A 19,802-nucleotide genomic window follows, 5' to 3' on the forward strand; every position below is an offset into this window, starting at 1 on the left:
GAACCAGCCCAAATGCCCATCAACGACCACTGGATAAAGAAAATGTGGTACATATGCACCATGGAATACTATGCAGCCATAGAAAGGAATGAAATCATGTCCTTTGCAGGCACATGGATGAAGCTGGAAACCATCATCCTTAGCAAACACAGGAACAGAAAACCAAACACTGCATGTTCTCACTCATAAATGGGAGTTGAACAGTGAGAACACATGGACACAGGGAAGGTACAACACACACTGGGGCCAGTTGTGGGGGGTGGGGTACCAGGGGAGGGACAGCATTGGGACAAACAGCTAATGCATGCAGGCTTAAAACCTAGATGATGAGTTGATAGGTGCAGCAAATCATCATGGCACACATATACCTATGTAACAAACCTATACGTTCTGCACTTGTATCCCAGAACTTAAAGTAAAATGAAAAATACGTACATATATTGAAAAGTATTAAAAAAAAAAAGTGTGCAACTACCTTTTCTCTTCAACAGTTCAACTCTGTAACAACATAAAACATCTGAACTCGAATCATTTTTTCTATTTAAAGCCACAGTAAAAGTTAGAATGCATCCATTCAGTTGAGTTCCTACATTCTATTACCATCTTTATAAAACTGCTTGAACAGTTCTAGGTTTTTTCATGCTGGTTAACAGGATCAGCCCATATGATCATCAAAATACTCACTGTGCCAATAGCAGACACCACAAGACAGGTAAGTGTCAAGTCCTTCCGATCTTAAGTACTTGGCCACTATAGGTTAAAATTTCGAGACTGAGAGTTCCAGAAAACTTTCTTATATTCAAGACATATTAATACTTTCAGATGCACAAACTACTTCTCTTGAAATATAACTTTTTAGCACAAAAAGATTCTCAACAGAGTTTTACTGCAATTGTAAAGCAAATATAAGCTGGGAGCAATGGCACATGCCTATAGTCCCAGCTACTTGGAAGGCTGAGGTGAGAGAATCGCTTAAGCCCAGGAGTTCCAAGCAGCTTAGGCAACATAGCAAGATCTCATCTCTAAAAAGAAAAAAATAAATATAAGACCTTTGTTTCAGGATCTTAATTATATATTTTATAATATATGGCACGTTCTATTGAGTGGCACAGGGTGAGACTCTGAGTATGTCTTTTTCTTGTATAAAGAGTTGAGAACTCACTTTGCAGAACAGCACAAAGGAATCTGGAGGCTTGGGGCTATGTTTTTCACCACTGCTTCTTCCACAGTGCTATCACAATGCTTTGTACATAAATGCTTAATGTTCACTAAACTTAATTTGAGAGGTTATACAGAACATACACAAAAACTCTTGATACGATATATAGATACTGCAAAATATAGTTACATGTTTTCAAAATCAATAATATTTTATTCAATGAGGTAGATAAAAATATAACTCAAAGGTAAGGCATTTTCAAAATGTCCACGTATTATGGAATTTAAAATGTATCCTAATTTATGTTGTCAATGTTAAATGTTTTCATAACTCATATCCAAGTATTTTTCAATGTTTAGAAAAAAGATTTTTATTAGCCAAAATAAAAACTAAAAAGATGTAAAGCAAAATAATTCATTTTATTTCTTAAATGTCTGCATATTTATAATCATATAAATTTTCATGCATTATGTAATTTATGAAATACTGTACTTTCACATTAATTAAAAATTAAAAATACTAGGAGACTAATTCAACCACTTCTGAAGAAATGAATGGCTGATCAGAATATGTCAAATTACTATCATAAGCCCAGGATTTTATCATAATCATGAATAGCATTTAATCATGAATATCATTATTTAACTTTTAAAACTATACTTACAGTTTTTAGATTAAAATCCCATATTGGGTCAATGAGACTTTACTCCAAATTATAGTCACATATGGAAGAAAGTTTTTAATTCAATATTTTATTATAGTCCACAGTATAAAGATAATTTTCATGAGGATTACATGATGGATAGCTAGCAAAAGAAATATGCTAGCACAGGGTGGTAATGCCAACTAAGCATGCATTGAACCAACAGACTACTTTAGTAAGTCTTTGATTATTGCTAGCTTTTCTATAATGTTTAGGATCTCAAAGGTCACTAAATTTTATAATTATCTCCAAACAATTTTCTTCATGGTCATTTAAGCTTTGTCTAAACAGCTGGGTGTGTTGCCAAGCGACATCACCATCTCCTCTGCTTAATTCTGCTTCCAAAATAACTTCAGTGGCACCAGAAAAATCAGCATAGGAGTGAAGATTGTTATCTGTTAGAGGGGAAAAAAAATAACATTTTGCTTTTGGTAATTTAAAGAGCACAGATCATTTTGAAATGCATTTTATATAGGCTGATGTATAAGTTAAAATAAACCCTTAAAAATAAATACAAATTATTTTTTACGGAAGAAATGCATCCTTTGAAACAAAGAAATGATTTTTTTCCTTGCGTTTGTATTTCACAACAGAAAACATCGGCCTTTCTGTTACAATGGGATAACACAGGTTTTATTTACATTTTTTTTTATTTTTTACTGAAATAGTATCAATAACTCTTGGATACAAAAAAGAACTACATCTCAAATAAGTACAAGTGGTCTTCAGAGTGCTAAATATATATTTCATGATTAATTCTCCAGTCAAATTCTTACCGCCTGTCAGTTCTACTCGTGCTGTATCAGATCGCAATTTCCATTCTATTGTTCCAGTTTGAAAAGTTTGACTAGTTGTTCTAATAGAAATGCTATCGATTTGTAGGCCAACCGACCCACACTCAAACTTCCAGGAAATATAAGCAAAAGATGATCCTTCCTTTCGGGCCAAATATACCTATAAGGAGTAGGGACGGGGAGAAAGGAACTGTCAGAAATAATGAAATAATACAGAAAACAAACTTAGTGAAGAATATTACTATCACAGGGTAGTATGTACAAGTCGTTATTTAAAAACTAACTTTTCCCTGTTGAAAAGGTTCTTAACTGCTAACATTTTTTTTTTTTTGGCAATTTTTCCCGTGGCATCTTTTGCCCTAGAAGAAAGGTATTATTTGAATGCAGATGTCCCCAATAAGTGCAACTCTAAAGGACTGCCTACTAACCAAATTTTGGTAAATCATATTCTTTTATATTAAGACAACTTTTTAAAATGAGTTTTATGATTAATCCTGCTGAAAATGAAGAATCCTTTTAAATGCAACTACTCCTTAATTTTTATTTCTTTTCTAAGTCTGGATTTTCATATACGTTTTCCTAGCGTGATGTGGTATGCTATAGCCTCTAAATCAAGAAAATACCTCAGCCATTGCTAACTAACAGTTTAAAAGGTGATATCCGTGCTCACTTCTCTAAATGGCATGCTCCCTGTTCCTTCATCAATACCCTTTAGCACATTAAATGTACACTATTGAAGGCATCTAAGCCTACCGGCTGCTTCCAGCTCATTCCCTCTCATACTTGTATCTACACTCCTCAAAACATTGCCATGAAAACTGACATCCATAGCCTTGGTGTTTCACAGGTCACGCTATTCAACCATGCTCAAACTCTTAAGACTCTGACTCTTCAGTTGTTCATCCCTTATGGCTGAATTCCCACAAAATTCTATGTATTTGTTTGAAATAATTCCTGGAAAGAAACCCCTTCCTCACTAATACTGCACTTACTGCTACAGTTTGGACTTTACACTCATCTTGCTGCAATTGACTACTGCTGTGCAATTCCAATTGCTCTGATCATATTTTTATTTTCAAGTGTATTATTTTAGACACAGGGTCTCACTCTGTCACCCAGGCTGGAATGCAGTGGTGTGATCATAACTCACTGCAGCCTTGAACTCCTGGGTTCAAATGACTCTGTTGTCTCAGCCTCCAACTACCATGCCTGGCTAATTAAAACATTTTTTTAGAGGCAGGGTCTCACTTTGACGCCTGCCTCAGTCTCCTGATTTGCTGAGATTACAGGTGTGAGCTACCGTGCCTGGCTCTGATCAGGTTAATGTTTTAAAATCCCACTCTCTTTATGTAATCTGCCTGGTCTGAAAGGTACAGCAAGTACTTGATTCTTACATTAAGTCTAATCTATTAGCTTTAAAAATCCTCCACAATTAGGCCGGGCATGGTGGCTCATGCCTGTAATCCCAGGACTTTGGGAGGCTGAGGTGGGTGGATCACGAGGTCAGGAGATCGAGACCATCCTAACACAGTGAAACCCTGTGTCTACTAAAAATACAAACTATTAGACGGGCATGGTGGCGGGCGCCTGTAGTCCCAGCTACTCGAGAGGCTGAGGCAGGAGAATGGTGTGAACCTGGGAGGCAGAGCTTGCAGTAAGCCGAGATTGCACCACTGCACTCCAGCCTGGGTGACAGAACAAGACTCCATCTCAAAAAAAAAAAAAGAAAAGAAAAGAAAAAAAAAGTACTCCACAATTTCATCCCACTTTGAATTGCCAATGCTCCTTTATATTTTTGTATACTATACTCCTTGATATTGCCCATATTCTGACCTACCTTCATCAAATCATAAGCTCTCTGGGGGCACAGTTTCTGGATTCATAAAAGCATTCAGGGCCAGGTGCGGTCACTCACACAGGTAATCCCAGCACTTTGGGAGGCTGAGGCAGTCAGATCACTTAAGATAAGGAGTTCAAGACCAGCCTGGCCAACATGGTGGAACCATGTCTCTATTAAAAATACAAAAATTAGCCAGGCATGTTGGTGCACACCTGTAATCCCAGCTACTTGGGAGGCTGATACATGAATACTGCTTGAACTAGGGAGGCGGAGGTTGCAGTGAGTGAGATCGTGCCACTGCACTCCAGCCCGGGTGACAGAGCGAGACTCTGTCTAAAAAGAAAAAAAAAAAATACAAATAAAAACATTTAGTAAATATTAAGTATTAAAGATCTGTATGCAAATATGTATATATGTATATATTCATATTAGACTTGATCTTTTTAGGAATATCTAACTCATACTCTAGCTCAGGGGAAAATAGTTGAAAGTACCATAAAACACATCTGCATGGAATATCCTATTACATGTACTATTCTGTATTCTGGTCTTTACTCATCAAGTAAAAAAATCAATCACCGATAGTATTCTAATCACCATCTATTTGACAACCAACCTATAGCTATTTTTCTTCCAGGTGTGCCCATTAATTTAATCTGAAAAATTTTAGAATCAGTGAGTTAGAGATTATGTAACAACTGAGCAATCACTCTCCAAAGAAAATGATCTTAAACTACTACTTAAACTAGATATGTATAGCCAACTGTTGTTTGTTGTTGACAAACCTAGACGTGGAACTGTCAATTGCTCCACTCAAGTTTGGATAACGTCACTTGTAACATCCTCCAGTGTTCATATATGTTCCTACTGCATGCTCCTCCTAAAGCCGTTTGTAAGGAGGACGTGGGACTCAGGACTCCACCGGTGGTCCCTGAGAGTCATTAGCTTCACCCATCCTAAACTATTAGACATCTGGGTTACACACAGGTTAATCGCTCCTTTAAAGGAATGGCTACCAAAGGGGGATAGCTGGGAAAGAAGAGCCAAACAGAGAGGTTACTGGAAGAAAGGTGAATTAAAAGAACTAAAAGACTTGAGGAAAGTAATCTTAAGACATAAATATTAATAGATATACTCAAATTTATATCTCAATATGCATTTCTGTATCTTGTATATTTTCAGAGCTCACTAGATTCAAATGTCCCTCAAAAGTGTGGGTATAAAACATGATAGGTTGAATTAGGTTAACTTCAAATCTAGCTTACTCCAGTAACTGCCTTAATTACACTGTGTGGGTCTGGGTCAGAACTGTAGTTTTAACTGTAAGAGAAGGTTTATAATAGCTGTTGAACATGCCTGACAGCATTTATTAAAGACTTAAAATTTTCAGTCCTAAAGGCATCATTAGCTTTTAAGACTAGAAAGTTAAAGAATAAGATAGAGTTCATGATTTAATACTTACATGTTTAAACATTCAAACATACTATGAGCAAAATAAAAAATGTCCCATGTTAAAGAAACAGTATATGGAGATCAAACACCCTATTTATACAGAAAATTCCTATTATCTTTTTTACACAATATATTCTGTCAAAGACTCACTTTTAGAGGTGGTAGAAAGTTACCAAGAATATGTATACTCAGTTTGGTAAATTAAAATGTGCCAAAACAATAGAATTTATAAAAAACCTCCAAATCTGGTCCTGTCTATGTATAATACCAACACAATCAGTAACTATACTTTATTTAAAAGGAAAAAAAAAAGCAAACATTCACTTGTTTAATGTAGAGAAAAAATTTTTTTACAACTATTGATTGTTCCTAACATCATGAGTTATTTGATAGACACATTTTTGCCTGTTGGCTTAAAATTTTTTTTAAAAAATTTATTGTGTGCATTCTATAAGCTCGATTTTGTAATTTGTAGGTCTCCAAAAGGTGAGTATTGCTATCCTACTTTAGCAGGAGTGCTAGTAAAGTCAGAAATCATGGAAGTTTTCTCCCATATTCTATATATACCACCCCAACCCTCCTCCCACCAGTGACCCATCCTTGCTCCTTTTTGATGTCTGTAAGCACATATGGGCATATACAACCTTTGGGTGAGAACAAGACCTGTGTGTCTAGGGTTTAGGCATAAGCCATACTATTCACAATGTATACAAATAGAACTTGTCCTTCGGGTTGTGGCTGTAACCACTATTTTCAGGACTGAGAACAATTTGCATGTTGGCTTCTTTATGTAATTAATATTTTATAGAAGATCTTTGCTCAAAGATTTTTTGATTACTACATGTCAGGCTGCTGTGGCTCCCTAAGGGTTCAGTTTGTACTATATTGTTTGAAGCTCTTCTTTAATACATTCTTAAAATTATTGTTCTACTTAGGCTGCTAAGATTCACTCAAATTAAGTTCACCATACAGCAGGCACCCTGAAGGTCGTCATTCCTACAGATATAGAGCAAAGCAGTTGTATTTCAAGGGATCTTAAATTGTTGCTGGTAAACTGGTACTTGCAATGAGTCTTATTTTTGGTTATTCCATTTTATCTCGAAAATCAAACATGAATCCACACCTAGTTCCCACTGTATTTAAGTATTTCTGTGTATACTTCCAATTTATTCCATTTGTAGAATCTGGATAGAGTATTTAAGATTTCCATGTATACTTCCAATTTACTACATTTGAAATAGGAAACTTTCATGGTTTCCTATTACATAATTACAAGGTAATTAAAGTCCCTGGGACCTGACAATTATTTACCTCTCTAGTCTCATTTCTCACTATTCTCCTTCATATTCTCTACTTTTCACTCTTTCCTGAATACACCAGATGTCTCTCACCTCAGTGCTTTCAAACACACTATTTCTCAGGTCCCCAAACAACCTCCCCTTCCATATCCTATCCTCATACTAAGAAACTCTCCCCTCTTCCTTCTCTCCAAAAGCCAACTCAGATATTACTTCTTCTGCAAGGCCTTCTCTGACTCAGTGTGATACTATGATATGTGTGTGTGTATATATATATCTCTCCAGATTTTCATTCATGGTTCCTGGCTCATAACTCCCATAGCCTTTGTTATTTCTAAGGCAGGCCATGGAAACTAAAAATACAATCTCCCCACAACTTTCTGTCTTGGTGCTGACCATAAAGAATTTATCTGACCTACCTTGTCTGATTGTGGGTCATAACACCCCTATTTCAGAAAGTGTCCTGTTCCATACCCTGGAGGTGGAAATGCTGCACAGAGACCAAGAAGAATCTGAACAGATGGGCTTTGCTGGTTTTGTCAGGCTATTAGTATCAGATCACACCCTTTTTGTCCAAACATATTTCTACACTGTTGTCATGGTTATGAAAATCCAGTGAAGTCTCCACAAAAGGCCTATGAGAACAGCGTTTGGAGAACTTCTGGAGAGCTGATCACATGGAGGTTCCTAGAGGGTGGAGCACCTGGGGAGGGCAGAGGGGCTCCATGTGCCTTCCCATACCTTGCCCTCTGCATCTCTTCATCTGTATCCTTTGTAACATCCTTTATAATAAACCAGTAAACGTGTTTCCCTGAGTTCTGTGAGTCACTCTAGCAAATTAATTGACTCCAAGGAGAGAGTCCTGATTTACAGCCAGTTGGTAAGAAGCACAGGTAAAACAAACTGGAGGTTGTGACTGGTTTCTGAAGTGGGGAGGGGACAGTCTTGGGGACCAAGCCCTCAACATTTGGGATCTAATGTTATCTCCATGAAGATTATGTTAGCATTGATTACATTAAAGGTCACTCAGCTGGTTCTGCTACAGAATTGCTTGCTTGCTTATTTGGGGGAACCCACCCCCCACATATTTAGTCACAGAGGTCTGAGTTGATTGTTGTGGAGAGAACAGAAAAAAAAACAAAACAAAATATTTGTAGAGCAAACAAAAAACAAAACAAAACAAAATACTTGGAGTATGAGGTTTTTTCACTCAGATTCAGGGTGTCAGTGGCTCTTGTTTCTGTCTTCTTTCTCTCAGTATCATAAACAAACACATACTCTTCTACCATTTACCCCGTTAATCTAAACGGTTGGCCCATACATGTCTTTCATTTACCAGCTGATATGCACCTTGAGGCTTGCCTCTTAATTCACCATTACATCTGACTGCCAAGCACAACACTTGACAATGTGCATATTTGCTAAGTGTTGAATGAATTCTTGACGTAATGCCATGCACCCGCCCCCTCCATCAAAATGCTAAAATGACTGTAGTGACAAAGAGAGAGATAAAACTGATCAAAACCAAAAAGTATCTAAGACCATCCAAAGAACACTCAACAAAGTGAAGTTTTTACAGTGCTCTACATAGCCCTGGGGTGATGCAGAATTTATGCCACATACATTCTTACATTCACCAAGCTTTACTAAACACTTACTATGTATTGGGTACTATGCCAGATGTATGAATACTGAGAGTACAAAAGTGAGTAGAAAAAGACAAGGTCTCCCCCTGAGAATTGTTTACAATCTAATGTAAACATTATTACAGAAAGAGACAAATAATTTATTCTCATACCTATTTGTTGAATACATGTCATGAAAGAGAGGTACATGGTACAAATGAACCTATAAAGAGGGAAATGGATTCAGTTTGCTGGGACCTGAGGGAGTGAGGCTTGGACCAAGTGGCAAGGTTAAGAATACATTAATCAAAAAAGAGAAGTACAGGAGGTTCTGTGAAGAAGGGAGACGGGCAATATATCTGCAATGCAGAGAGCAAGGGGTAGCATAGTGCAAGGCAAAGCCAGAGAAGAAGGCAAGGAGCAGATTTGGAAAAGACTTGGAGCTATGTCTTACTCTAAGAGCACTCAGTTAAGGATTAAGTTTTTGTAAATGTTTCTTTAGCAATAGCATGGATCACAGCTTTGAAAGGATTAGGGCAGATGGAGATTAGCAAGGAAGCTATTAACACTGCTTTTATCAAGGTGTTATCACTTGCCTCCCAAAAAGCATACTGGTTTTCTTGATTTAGTTTTTATATTCTTTTCAATTCAGATATTATTGAACAATGCTATTTGCTAAATAGCAAATTTTAATCTTTGTGCTCCTGGGAGGATACCTCTTTGAGAGGTAAAGAATCTGTTCTAAAACTCTGAAAGGCTGCATGTGATCTGTCATGACACCTGGTTGGAGATTACCAAGAAAAAGTGTGGTGAAAAATACGTTTACTATTCAACAGAGCTAGAAAATCCCTAATTGGGGGCGTGCTAGTACAGAACCAAAAATACTGATTTAGATGGAATACCCAAGTTATAATGACAATTGTTACTTCTGAGTTATCACTGTCTACAAGTAAAGATTCTAGTATTTTTCTCCATTTGATACTAAACATATGTAGCTAGAAAGAAACTCATTCAACTAAAAAAAAAATGGTACCTTCATAAAAGTATATCAAGGCATAAGCTTTACTTGAATAGGGGTGTGTTTTCTATTTAATGGTCTTTGTCTATCATTTACATTATTTAAATCTTTCTCATACAATAGCCCCTCTGTGGCTAAAATGTTCTATTTGGAGATGCTGAAACATGCCAGGTACTCCATGCCTTGTTTTGGTTTCCTTGCCTGATGAACACCTATTCAACCTTCAGCGTCCAGCTCAAATGTCGTCTGCTCAGTGGAGCTTTGCCCAACTCCCACAGCCAGAGCTAATCACTCCCACCTCGCTGTTTCCATAGCAATGTGTTGATATCCTTATTATAGCACTCTGCATCATGGTTAAGACGGCGGTTTATACTTTGGCTTCCCCTTTTAGATCGTGAGGTCAGGAATCATCTTTTTGTCCATGTAGCTGAGAATAATGCCTGGCACAACAGCACAAGTTTGCTGATGAACAAATGAGTGTATAAGACAAAGAAGGAATACTCCATAGAGTAGTTCTGTTTCTTGGCATAGCACATCTTCTGTAACACATCACTATTTTCCCCATCATTACTACTTGACTAATGTTGCTGATTAGGAGGAAACACATGATTTTTCTCCATTTCAGCAAGTATAGTCACTGGATAAAAAACACTTTTATTCTATCTTGCTTTCTGTTCAGAGAAATTCTTAGGCTAAGGATAGTCTTCTAGAAGATGTTCATCCTCTCTCATCAACTACACAACTAATTACAGATATCTTGAAATTTTAAATTTTATCTCTATTTTTATGCATTTATTTAGCTAAAGAAGAAAATTCCAAAATTTAGAATAATCCTATAAGTTATTAATACAAAAATACCTCAACTTTTTTAGTATTAGACAATGTGATATAAACGGAGTACTTCTATGTTTAAGCAGCAAGGTAAGTTTTTGAACAAAAACTTACGGTTGAAAAAGAGAAAAGCAGAGACCTTATCACTGTATAGACATCTTTGGTAATTTGACTAATGCCTAGTACAGTGACAGCATATAACAGATGCTCATAAACACTAGCAGCTGTTTGTATGTGTCTCACTTTTTAAATCTATCAATATATTTTACAAGTGAACAACTTCCCACTCAAGTATCTTGGTAAATTAACTTTAAAAGCTTCCTATAAGTTAATTAATCCCTATGAAACTCTATCAATAGTAAGATCAGATCTACTGAGGTCATGTGAATAGCTTTAAGTTTATTTTGGTGTCTTTCTAAGGAGCAGGCAGTTTTAAAGCAAAGCCTCTTATTTGTTACTGAATGTGATGATAACTTGGTATAAATGCACTGCTATAGTCCTAACCTCTACTTACTTATTTTTTTAAGATACAGAGAAGAAATAACCAATATTGCTGCTCAATCATCCATTCTTTGAAGTGACTGCCTATTAGATGTTTAGCTTTCTGAAATTTTGAACTAAATCTATTATACTCCCTAAATAGCCTGTATTTAATGGGTAATCAATACACATCTGTGAAGGAATTAATTCACTCTCTCTCTCTCTCTCTATATATATATAGTATTGAATAGACTATATATATATATATATATAGTATTGAATAGAATATATATATATTCATGCAAAAATCAGTCACATGGCTTCATCATACATTTGATTATTTTTCCCCATGAAAGACTTAAATTCATCCTCTTAGATGAAAACAGATACTTCCTTGATAAAAATGCAAGGATTTCTAGTGGACTTTTGATTACGCACTGGGGACACAATTTTCTTTTCCAGGTTAAAGGATTACTAAAAATAAGTATGATATATCAGTTTTCATATTTTGCACAACTGAAAAATGAAGCCAATCTATATTTGCTTAAACAATGACAAAAGTTTTAAACGGTTTTATGTATTAAGTTACCATGTGCCAGTCTGTTTCAACTTTTCTGAATATAGATTCCATTTTCCACACACCATTCTCCCATCCAGAAATGGTTTGATTGTTATTTGAAACTCGAACATAACGATCTTTCACAATATTATAACAAAGGTGGAGCTGTTTAGAAATCTTCTCATTTTCAGAGGGAATAAACGAGGTTTCTTTTCTCTTAAAAAGAAAGCAGAATTAGTTTTTCAACATTATGGAAGATGTAAAAAAGAAAAAAGAGAAATTACTAAGCAGAGTGGTAAGAGAATCCTTCAAAATTGAAAAGAAAAAATTGGTGCCATTGGAAAATTTGGAAATTATTTTATAAATTAAATATAATCAGTATGATGTTATTATAGCTCTAAACATTACTAGAGAGAAAAACAAAAAGTATGAGCTCTGACTTATATTTTTGTGATTTTGCATTCAATGAATTCATTAATTTTTATTCTTTTCTACCACCACCACTATCCCCTACTTGGACTTCTACAGCTGTCTCCTGAAGCTGACTCCCAGCTTTCAACTCTTACCTCTCCTATCCATGCTCCACATAGCAATGAAAATGATTTTTGAAAAAATGTAAACTAGGATATGTCACTTTCCTGCTTAACGCACTTCAGTGACTTAAACTCCAAGCTCTTTACCAAGGCTACCAGGGCCTTATGATGGTTCACCCTGCTTGCTTCTCCAACCAGATGTCCTGTTACTCTTCCCTTTCATTTCTACACTCACATCATACTACTTTTCCTTTAGTTCCTCAAAAAGGTCCAGCTCATTTTGCCTCACGGCCTTGAGACATGCTGCTTCTTTCGTCTAGGATGCTGTTCTTTCTACTCTCCACATACTTGATTCTTTTTCATCCTCAGTCCTCAACCATTTCTTCAGTGTCCTTTCCTAATTCCCTAAGGTAGGAGAGCAGCTGAGAGGTATAGCACGAAACAATCTTCTGCATGTGTAAAATTATTACAAAAGCTCACATTTTAACCTTAAAATCCCAGGCAATCTTTGCATTCTAGTCCAAAATAACATTAATATTTTATAAAATATTTTAATTCTAAGATTAAAATAAAACTTTTCTTTCTGGAAATGATATCACCAATGTTCCTTCTGTTTCCAGCTGATTGCAAGATTAATTCCAAAAGTATTTAGGATTAATGTTTTTCTATTTACTTTTAAAACAAACATCCATTTCTAAAGGAAAAAATGATTTCTTTTTAAATCCATGGCCCTAAAACGGTCTCCAGCAATTAAGAAACTTAAAAAAAAAATTCAAAAGAGAAAACAATGTGGTATGCAACCCAATTCATATTTTTAAAGTTAATCAACTTCCATGCCATGCAAGAGGTAGCATACCCATGCATAAAAAGAAATGAAGACCTAAATAATATCCATGTTTTAAATTGAACACAGCTGTGAATTAAATTAGCTCTTTTTAACTGGCTGTATTTAGATTTATACTTGTAACACACTGCATTGGCAGTGATTTGAATTATTTGTTGAATTTGGATCTTGTAATCCTATGGCTGAACCAACACTTTTAACTGCCTGCTACAGACGATAGGACAAATTAAAAAGCAAATATAAAATTTATTAGGGATAATTTGCTCCTTTAAAACATATTCTGTTACTAGAGAAATGAGCTGCAACAATGGCAAATTTAGAAAAAGTAGATAAATAAAACTCTGGAACTGCTTGATACTGATATTGTGATGAGTTATTTTCCTTTCAAGCATTTTTCACTGCAAATTTCCTAAACATTTATATTAAATGCTCTCCAGTGACTCAACTTTAGCTCCCTAAAGGAGAAGGAAAGTTTATTATACTGTCCTAATGCCCGTTACAAAGTCTAGCACACTGATTTTTACCTAGTCACTTAACTTTAGGACCTAACTATGGAAATTATATTTCTATTGTTATTTACTTTTGGGAGATTAATATTGTGATATCTTAAAAAATAAGTTTTAATATAACAGTAATTATACCACCAACAATAATTTCTAGCCAATATCAGATATATGCAAGCATATACCAAGAAATAAACACTTTCATCTGCTGAATTCCCCAAATTCTGTATTTTCCCCACTCCATAAAGTTTTCATCTGGAGAGGATAAAAGTGAAACAGCATTCTTCTAAATGCATTAGATTCTCATTTTAAAAGACCTAAATAAGCACTTCACAAAAGAGAATGAGGACATCCAAAAGTTTAAAGAACAGGCATTCAACATAATTAGTCATCACCAAAATGCAAACTAAAATCATGATGCTACTATATGCCACCAAAACTGCTAAAATGGAAAAGATAGACAATACCAAGTGTACACAAAGATGTCGAAAAATTTCATATACTGCTGGTGAGAGTATAAGCTGGCATAACCATTTTGAAAAATTGTTTGGCAATATCTACTAAAGCTGAATATACTCATACTCTATTACCTAGCAATTCCATTCCTAGGTATACATCCAACAAAATGCCTACACATATTCACTGAAAATATGAATATAAATGTTCAGAGCAGCACCATTTATATCAGCCAAAACTAGAAATAACCCAAATAGCCATCAACAGTGAAAAATTACATTCATACAATGAATTATACAGCAATGAGACTAAACATACCATACATATTGCAACATGTATCTCACTGACACAAAGTTGCACAAAAGAAGTTATATACAAAACAGTATGTGCTATATGATTCCATTTATATAAAGCACAATAACAGGCAAAATTAATATATGATGTTAGAAGCCAGAATAATGATTACTTTCAAGGGTGTAAGACAGTGTGGAAACTCACGCTTGTTTCTACAGTTCCAGTGATCTATTTCTTATTCTGGTTGGTGATTACAAGGGTGTTAAATTTGTAAACATTCATTAAGCTGTACATTTGTAATTTGTGCATTTTCCTGTATATTCTTCAGTAAAAGTTATACTACACTAAAAATTTACATAAGGTAAAAAAAATTTTAAGTCCCATTTTAAAAATGCTTTGCTAACTCTTACACATGATTATGCTATGTCAATCAATTACTGGTTCTCTTCAAATATTTGCATTTTAAAATAATTACTCTCAAGTTAACTGAAAGGTCATAGTCAATGCACTTGGAGCATAGTACAGGAAAAGCATAGTATAGAAAGCAGGAAAGTAAAAGGATCATCATGCTAGAATGAATTAAATACCTGTAGACCCATTTCACCTCGGGCTACTCTCCAAGCCACTGACCCAGATATTCTTCCCCCAAGTTCTCCAGGTTTAGGGGTTTTGGGAGATATAAATTCAACAAGCTCCACAATTATCCTCTGGAGAAGTTCTTTCCTTCTGTTTTCTGACAAAAACAGTTGCCTCTGTAATTCATGTTTTTTAAAAAAGTTGTTAAGATTGGGGGAATGTATAGGTCCATCTCTAAGCAAGAATATATTTAAAACACTTGCATTTTAAGAGGTCTTGAAACAAGTATTGAATTTTATTTTCAAACATGTATTATTCAGAAAATAAAAAGGACACTGTGGAAAAGTTAAATAATTTTATAAACTTTACATTGGGAAATCATTTAACACCTATTTCCAACTCTCCATGAGCTCTACTGTCCTAGATTTATTTATAATGAAGGTAGCAACTTCTGTTTCTGGATATGATAGACTGGCTTGTGTCAGAATGTCTTGCTGAGAAAAGCTAGAAAAGCTAGTAGAAACACACACACAGAACACTCACATATAAACACCTGTTGAATGCAACAGAAAGCTGCAAAGGCAGCCAGAACTTGAGAAGTCAAGACTCCAAGAGAAGAAAAGAATTCAGGTGAAGGGCACATGCTGCACCCTTTTCCCTTCCAGTCATCTGTCAATTATTAAGTGGCATGAGAACAGTCTGAGAAGCCAAGGACAAAATAGGGACTAAAGTGCTGGAAATCAAACCAGAATTTTTAGCAGAATCACAGTGCTGGGGTAAAAATAAACTGAGGGTCAGAGCCTTCTACAGCAAGGGGGGTCTAGCAAATACTCCAGGTTTTCAGGTAGAGATCTCTGAAGGGCTACACATTAGGAGTAAGTGCAGATTCAAAATAGACTGAAACCTTACCTGGAATCATAATCACTGATTGGATTAATGTGCTCTGCTCTGTTCTGACTGCCTGCTACAGCAAAATTCATTGCTTATTTTTTAATTTATGAAAAAAACCCACATGTATAGAGTTAAATTTTTCAATACTATCCATGGGGTATAAAATAAAAATTGAACCTTTCATCTTGGAACCCCAGTTCCTCTCCTCGGAAGTAGTCATTGTTAATAATTTCCTGTGCCTTGCTTCAGAAATGTCCTCACATGGACGTGTGTGTTTGTGTGTGTGCGTATGTACACACATACTACATAAATATGAGTCTGTGTCATATCCAAAGCACAGTTACATTGATAAATAAGACAACACACTTTTTGTCAGGTACTACCAACACTGAAATTGTGTTTCAGAGAACTTTGAGATGAGACAGTTTAATAACTCATAATATTTAAAATGAGTCCTCAAAATTTTCAATGAACAAAAAGACAGAACATATTAAAATATTCCTGCTTATGAAACAATGCTACTACTTTAAGAATTTCAGTAGGCTATAAATGGCTATTCTCGATTACATAAAAAATGTCAACTGTTCTTTCAAAAAAGATAGCCACCACATACCTGCTGATTAAGCCCATTAATAGTTTCTCGAAGTAATGCTTCTTTAACCTTAGTTCTTCTAGCAATCACCTCTTCATGTTTACAGGAATATCGCCAAGTAACATCAACTACCTGAAACAAATAACAGAATGCAAATAATTAACAAGATTACAACCATCAACCTTTATTTACTAGATACCTAGAATGTATGTAATTTTTAAATGCTTTTTTTTTGGAGATGAAGTCTCACTCTGTTGTCCAGGCTAGAGTACAGTGGCATGATCTCAGCTGACTGTAGTCTCACTTGTAGGGTCAAGCGATTCTTGTATCTCAGCCTCCCGAGTAGCTGGGACTACAGGCATGCACTATCACGCCCAGCTAATTTTTGTATTGTTTTAAGTAGAGACAGGGTTTTACCATGTTGACCAGGCTGGTCTCGAACTCCTGACCTCAGCTGATCCACCTACCTTGGCCTCCCAAAGTGCTGGGATTACAGGCATGAGCCACCACGCCCAGCCTTAAATGCAATTTTTAGAATACTATCCTTTGTTTAAAATTTAAAAGCCATGGGGCCAGGTGCAGTAATCTCAGCACTTTGGGAGGCTGCAGTGAGCAGATCACTTGAGGTCAGGAGTTTGAGACCAGCCTGGCCAACATGGTGAAACCCCATCTCTACTTAAAAAAAATTACAAAAAAATTAGCCAAGTGTGGTGGCACGTGCTTGTAATTCCAGTTACTCAGGAGGCTGAGGCAGGAGAATCGCTTGAACCTGGGAGGCAGAGGTTGCAGTGAGCCGGGATCGTGTTAAGTGCACTCCAGTCTGGGCAACAGGGTGAGACTCTGTCTCGAAAAATTAAAATAAAGTAAAATAAAACTTTAAAAGTCTGTAAAATAAACTGAATTCATCACTTATTCATTCCTAAACAGTTGATAGTTTAACCAGAAATGCCATGATAAAAAAGTGAAAATTTCAAAACATTACCTTTTTAAAATTTATCTGTAAAGCTGATTCCACAAAATTCAACAAATAAAAATTTTATCCATTTTTATTGTATTACATTTATACTATAGAACTGATTTTTTTTTTTTTTTTTTTTTTTTTTTGAGACGGAGTCTCGCACTGTCGCCGGGCTGGAGTGCAGTGGCCGGATCTCAGCTCACTGCAAGCTCCGCCTCCCGGGTTTACCACCATTCTCCTGCCTTAGCCTCCGAGTAGCTGGGACTACAGGCGCCCGCCACCTCGCCCGGCTAGTTTTTTGTATTTTTTAGTAGAGAGGGGGTTTCACAGTGTTAGCCAGGATGGTCTCGATCTCCTGACCTTGTGATCCGCCCACCTCGGCCTCCCAAAGTGCTGGGATTACAGGCTTGAGCCACCGCGCCCGGCCAGAACTGATTTTTAATACAAGTGGAAAGACAATTCAATGGAGAAAAAATAATCTTTTCAATAAATGGTGCTAGAACATTCATTATCCATATGTAAAAAAAACCCTTCATACCTTAGATCCTATAAAAAAATTAACTCAAAATGGATCATAGATCTAAGTGTAAAACTAAAAATATAAAACTTCTAAGACATAACATGGGAGAAAATCATTGTGACCAACAGCTAGGCAAAATTTCTTAAATATAACATCAAAAAGCACAATCCATAAAACAACAAATTGGTAAACTGAACACCAGTTTCTTCTCTTCAAAAGTTATTTTATTAAGAGTATGAAAAGACAAACAACAGATAGGGAGAAAAATCTTTGCAAAGCACACATCTGATAATGGACTTATATAAGAATATATAAATAACTCTCAAAATCCAACAGTAAGAAAACACAATACCCAAGTAAAAAAAAAAAATAAGCAAAGGGGACATATGGATGGTAAGCAAACACGTAAAAAGATGCTCAATATTATTTGTCGTTAGGGAAGTACAAATAAAAACCATAATGAAATGCCACTACACACCTATTAAAGGGGATAAAATTAAAAAGTCAGATCATACTAAATGTTAGCAAGGACATGGAGGAACCGGAAACTCTCACATACTGCTGTGAGATGGCACAATGGCACAATCACGTTGGTAAACAGTTTAGTGGTTTCTTAAAAAGTTATATGTATATCTACCATATAATGCAGCCATTCTACTCGTAGGCATTAAGCAAAGAGAAAAGGCAGCATATGCCCGTATAAAGACTTGTGTGCCTGAATGTTCATGGCAGCTTAGTTTGAAACCGTGAAAAAAACTGGGAACTACCCAAATAGCCATCAACAGGTTAAATGGTAAACTATGGCACATCCATACAATGAATACTGATTTGCAGTTGTGATTTCAGTGTATACAAATAAAACTTATCAAACTGTACAATTTAAATATATGCAGGTTATCGTATGTTAATTTTACATTCATAAAACTGTCAAAAAAGAAAAAAATATATTTTATTTTTGGAAAAAAGTGTTTTTCTTTTATGCCCTACCTCATCTTTTGAAAATGCTATGACATAGGAAAGCTTCTTGCCCCATCCTATTTCATAAAGGAGTGGCTTGTCACAGACATCTTCACATGCATCACAGTGTAGCCACCGCTGCTGAGAAGGAGAATAGACTTCTGTCCAGACATGGTCTACTCAAGTAAAGAGAAAAGAGAGCAATGGAAAAAAGACAATGAAATCAGAATGACTTCTAATAACTATACACAAACTCCTAAGAATCATAAAGTAATGCGTAATATTCTGAATTTCAGTTAATAAGTTCATTTTGTGGCACACAGGATTTTCGAATACCTGTATTAATTTCTGTCTCTTTGAAATTTTAAAAATGTTTTTCCAATCTCCTTTAATGTGTTCAGTTTTAGGCTTAATGTGCGCTTTATCTCTTAAGAAGGTAGACATATTAAACAGCAGCATAAAAAGTATCATTCTGATTTTACCATCATGAAGGAGTTAATGTCACTTTTGAAACTACAGTCTCTCTCTCTGGACTTTAAGACCCAGAACTGGCAGGAAGTCTAATAGAATCTCTGGTCAATATATGCTTTATATTTGATTTTAAGAGAACACTAACTATTAACAGAAGGTTTCATTTAATTCTGTAGAAAATGGAAACACAAGGAAAACAACTTTTTAACATGTAGACCACACAAGTCATTTCTAAACAGGGACAACACAAATATCGCATGACTTTTATTTTATTATTTCTGTATACTGCAATTTAAGTTTACAGTTTACTAAATCTTTTATAGTAATCCCTATAGCAATGAAGATTTCTATGGCACATTATTACATGTTTTTATCCATATATAAATAGTATCACTATAAATGCCATGGTAAATTGCTAATAAAAGAAATAACACCTAGTGTTTGATAG

General features: G+C 35.5%; 1 protein-coding gene across 5 annotated transcripts in view; it reads right to left on the reverse strand.

Moving 5' to 3' along the window:
* Positions 1 to 1,559: 1,559 nt before the first annotated feature.
* Positions 1,560 to 19,802, reverse strand: part of NGLY1 (N-glycanase 1) — a 67,851-nt gene continuing 49,608 nt past the window's right edge. Inside the window, exons 7-12 of one of the 5 annotated variants that reach the window (XM_033212820.1) lie at positions 18,914 to 19,059; positions 16,470 to 16,580; positions 14,977 to 15,141; positions 11,790 to 11,975; positions 2,639 to 2,816; positions 1,560 to 2,257 (exon numbers count right to left, since the gene is read on the reverse strand). In XM_033212820.1, coding sequence (XP_033068711.1) covers positions 2,082 to 2,257; positions 2,639 to 2,816; positions 11,790 to 11,975; positions 14,977 to 15,141; positions 16,470 to 16,580; positions 18,914 to 19,059 — 962 coding nt within the window. In that variant the 3' untranslated portion in view covers positions 1,560 to 2,081. The remainder of the gene's footprint in view (positions 2,258 to 2,638; positions 2,817 to 11,789; positions 11,976 to 14,976; positions 15,142 to 16,469; positions 16,581 to 18,913; positions 19,060 to 19,802) is intronic. The other 4 variants (XM_033212821.1, XM_033212822.1, XM_033212824.1 and 1 more) reach the window with 4 other exon arrangements.

This window comes from Trachypithecus francoisi, unplaced genomic scaffold (assembly GCF_009764315.1).
Source record: "Trachypithecus francoisi isolate TF-2019V2 unplaced genomic scaffold, Tfra_2.0 Lachesis_group0, whole genome shotgun sequence".
In the NCBI taxonomy this organism is placed as follows: domain Eukaryota; kingdom Metazoa; phylum Chordata; class Mammalia; order Primates; family Cercopithecidae; genus Trachypithecus; species Trachypithecus francoisi.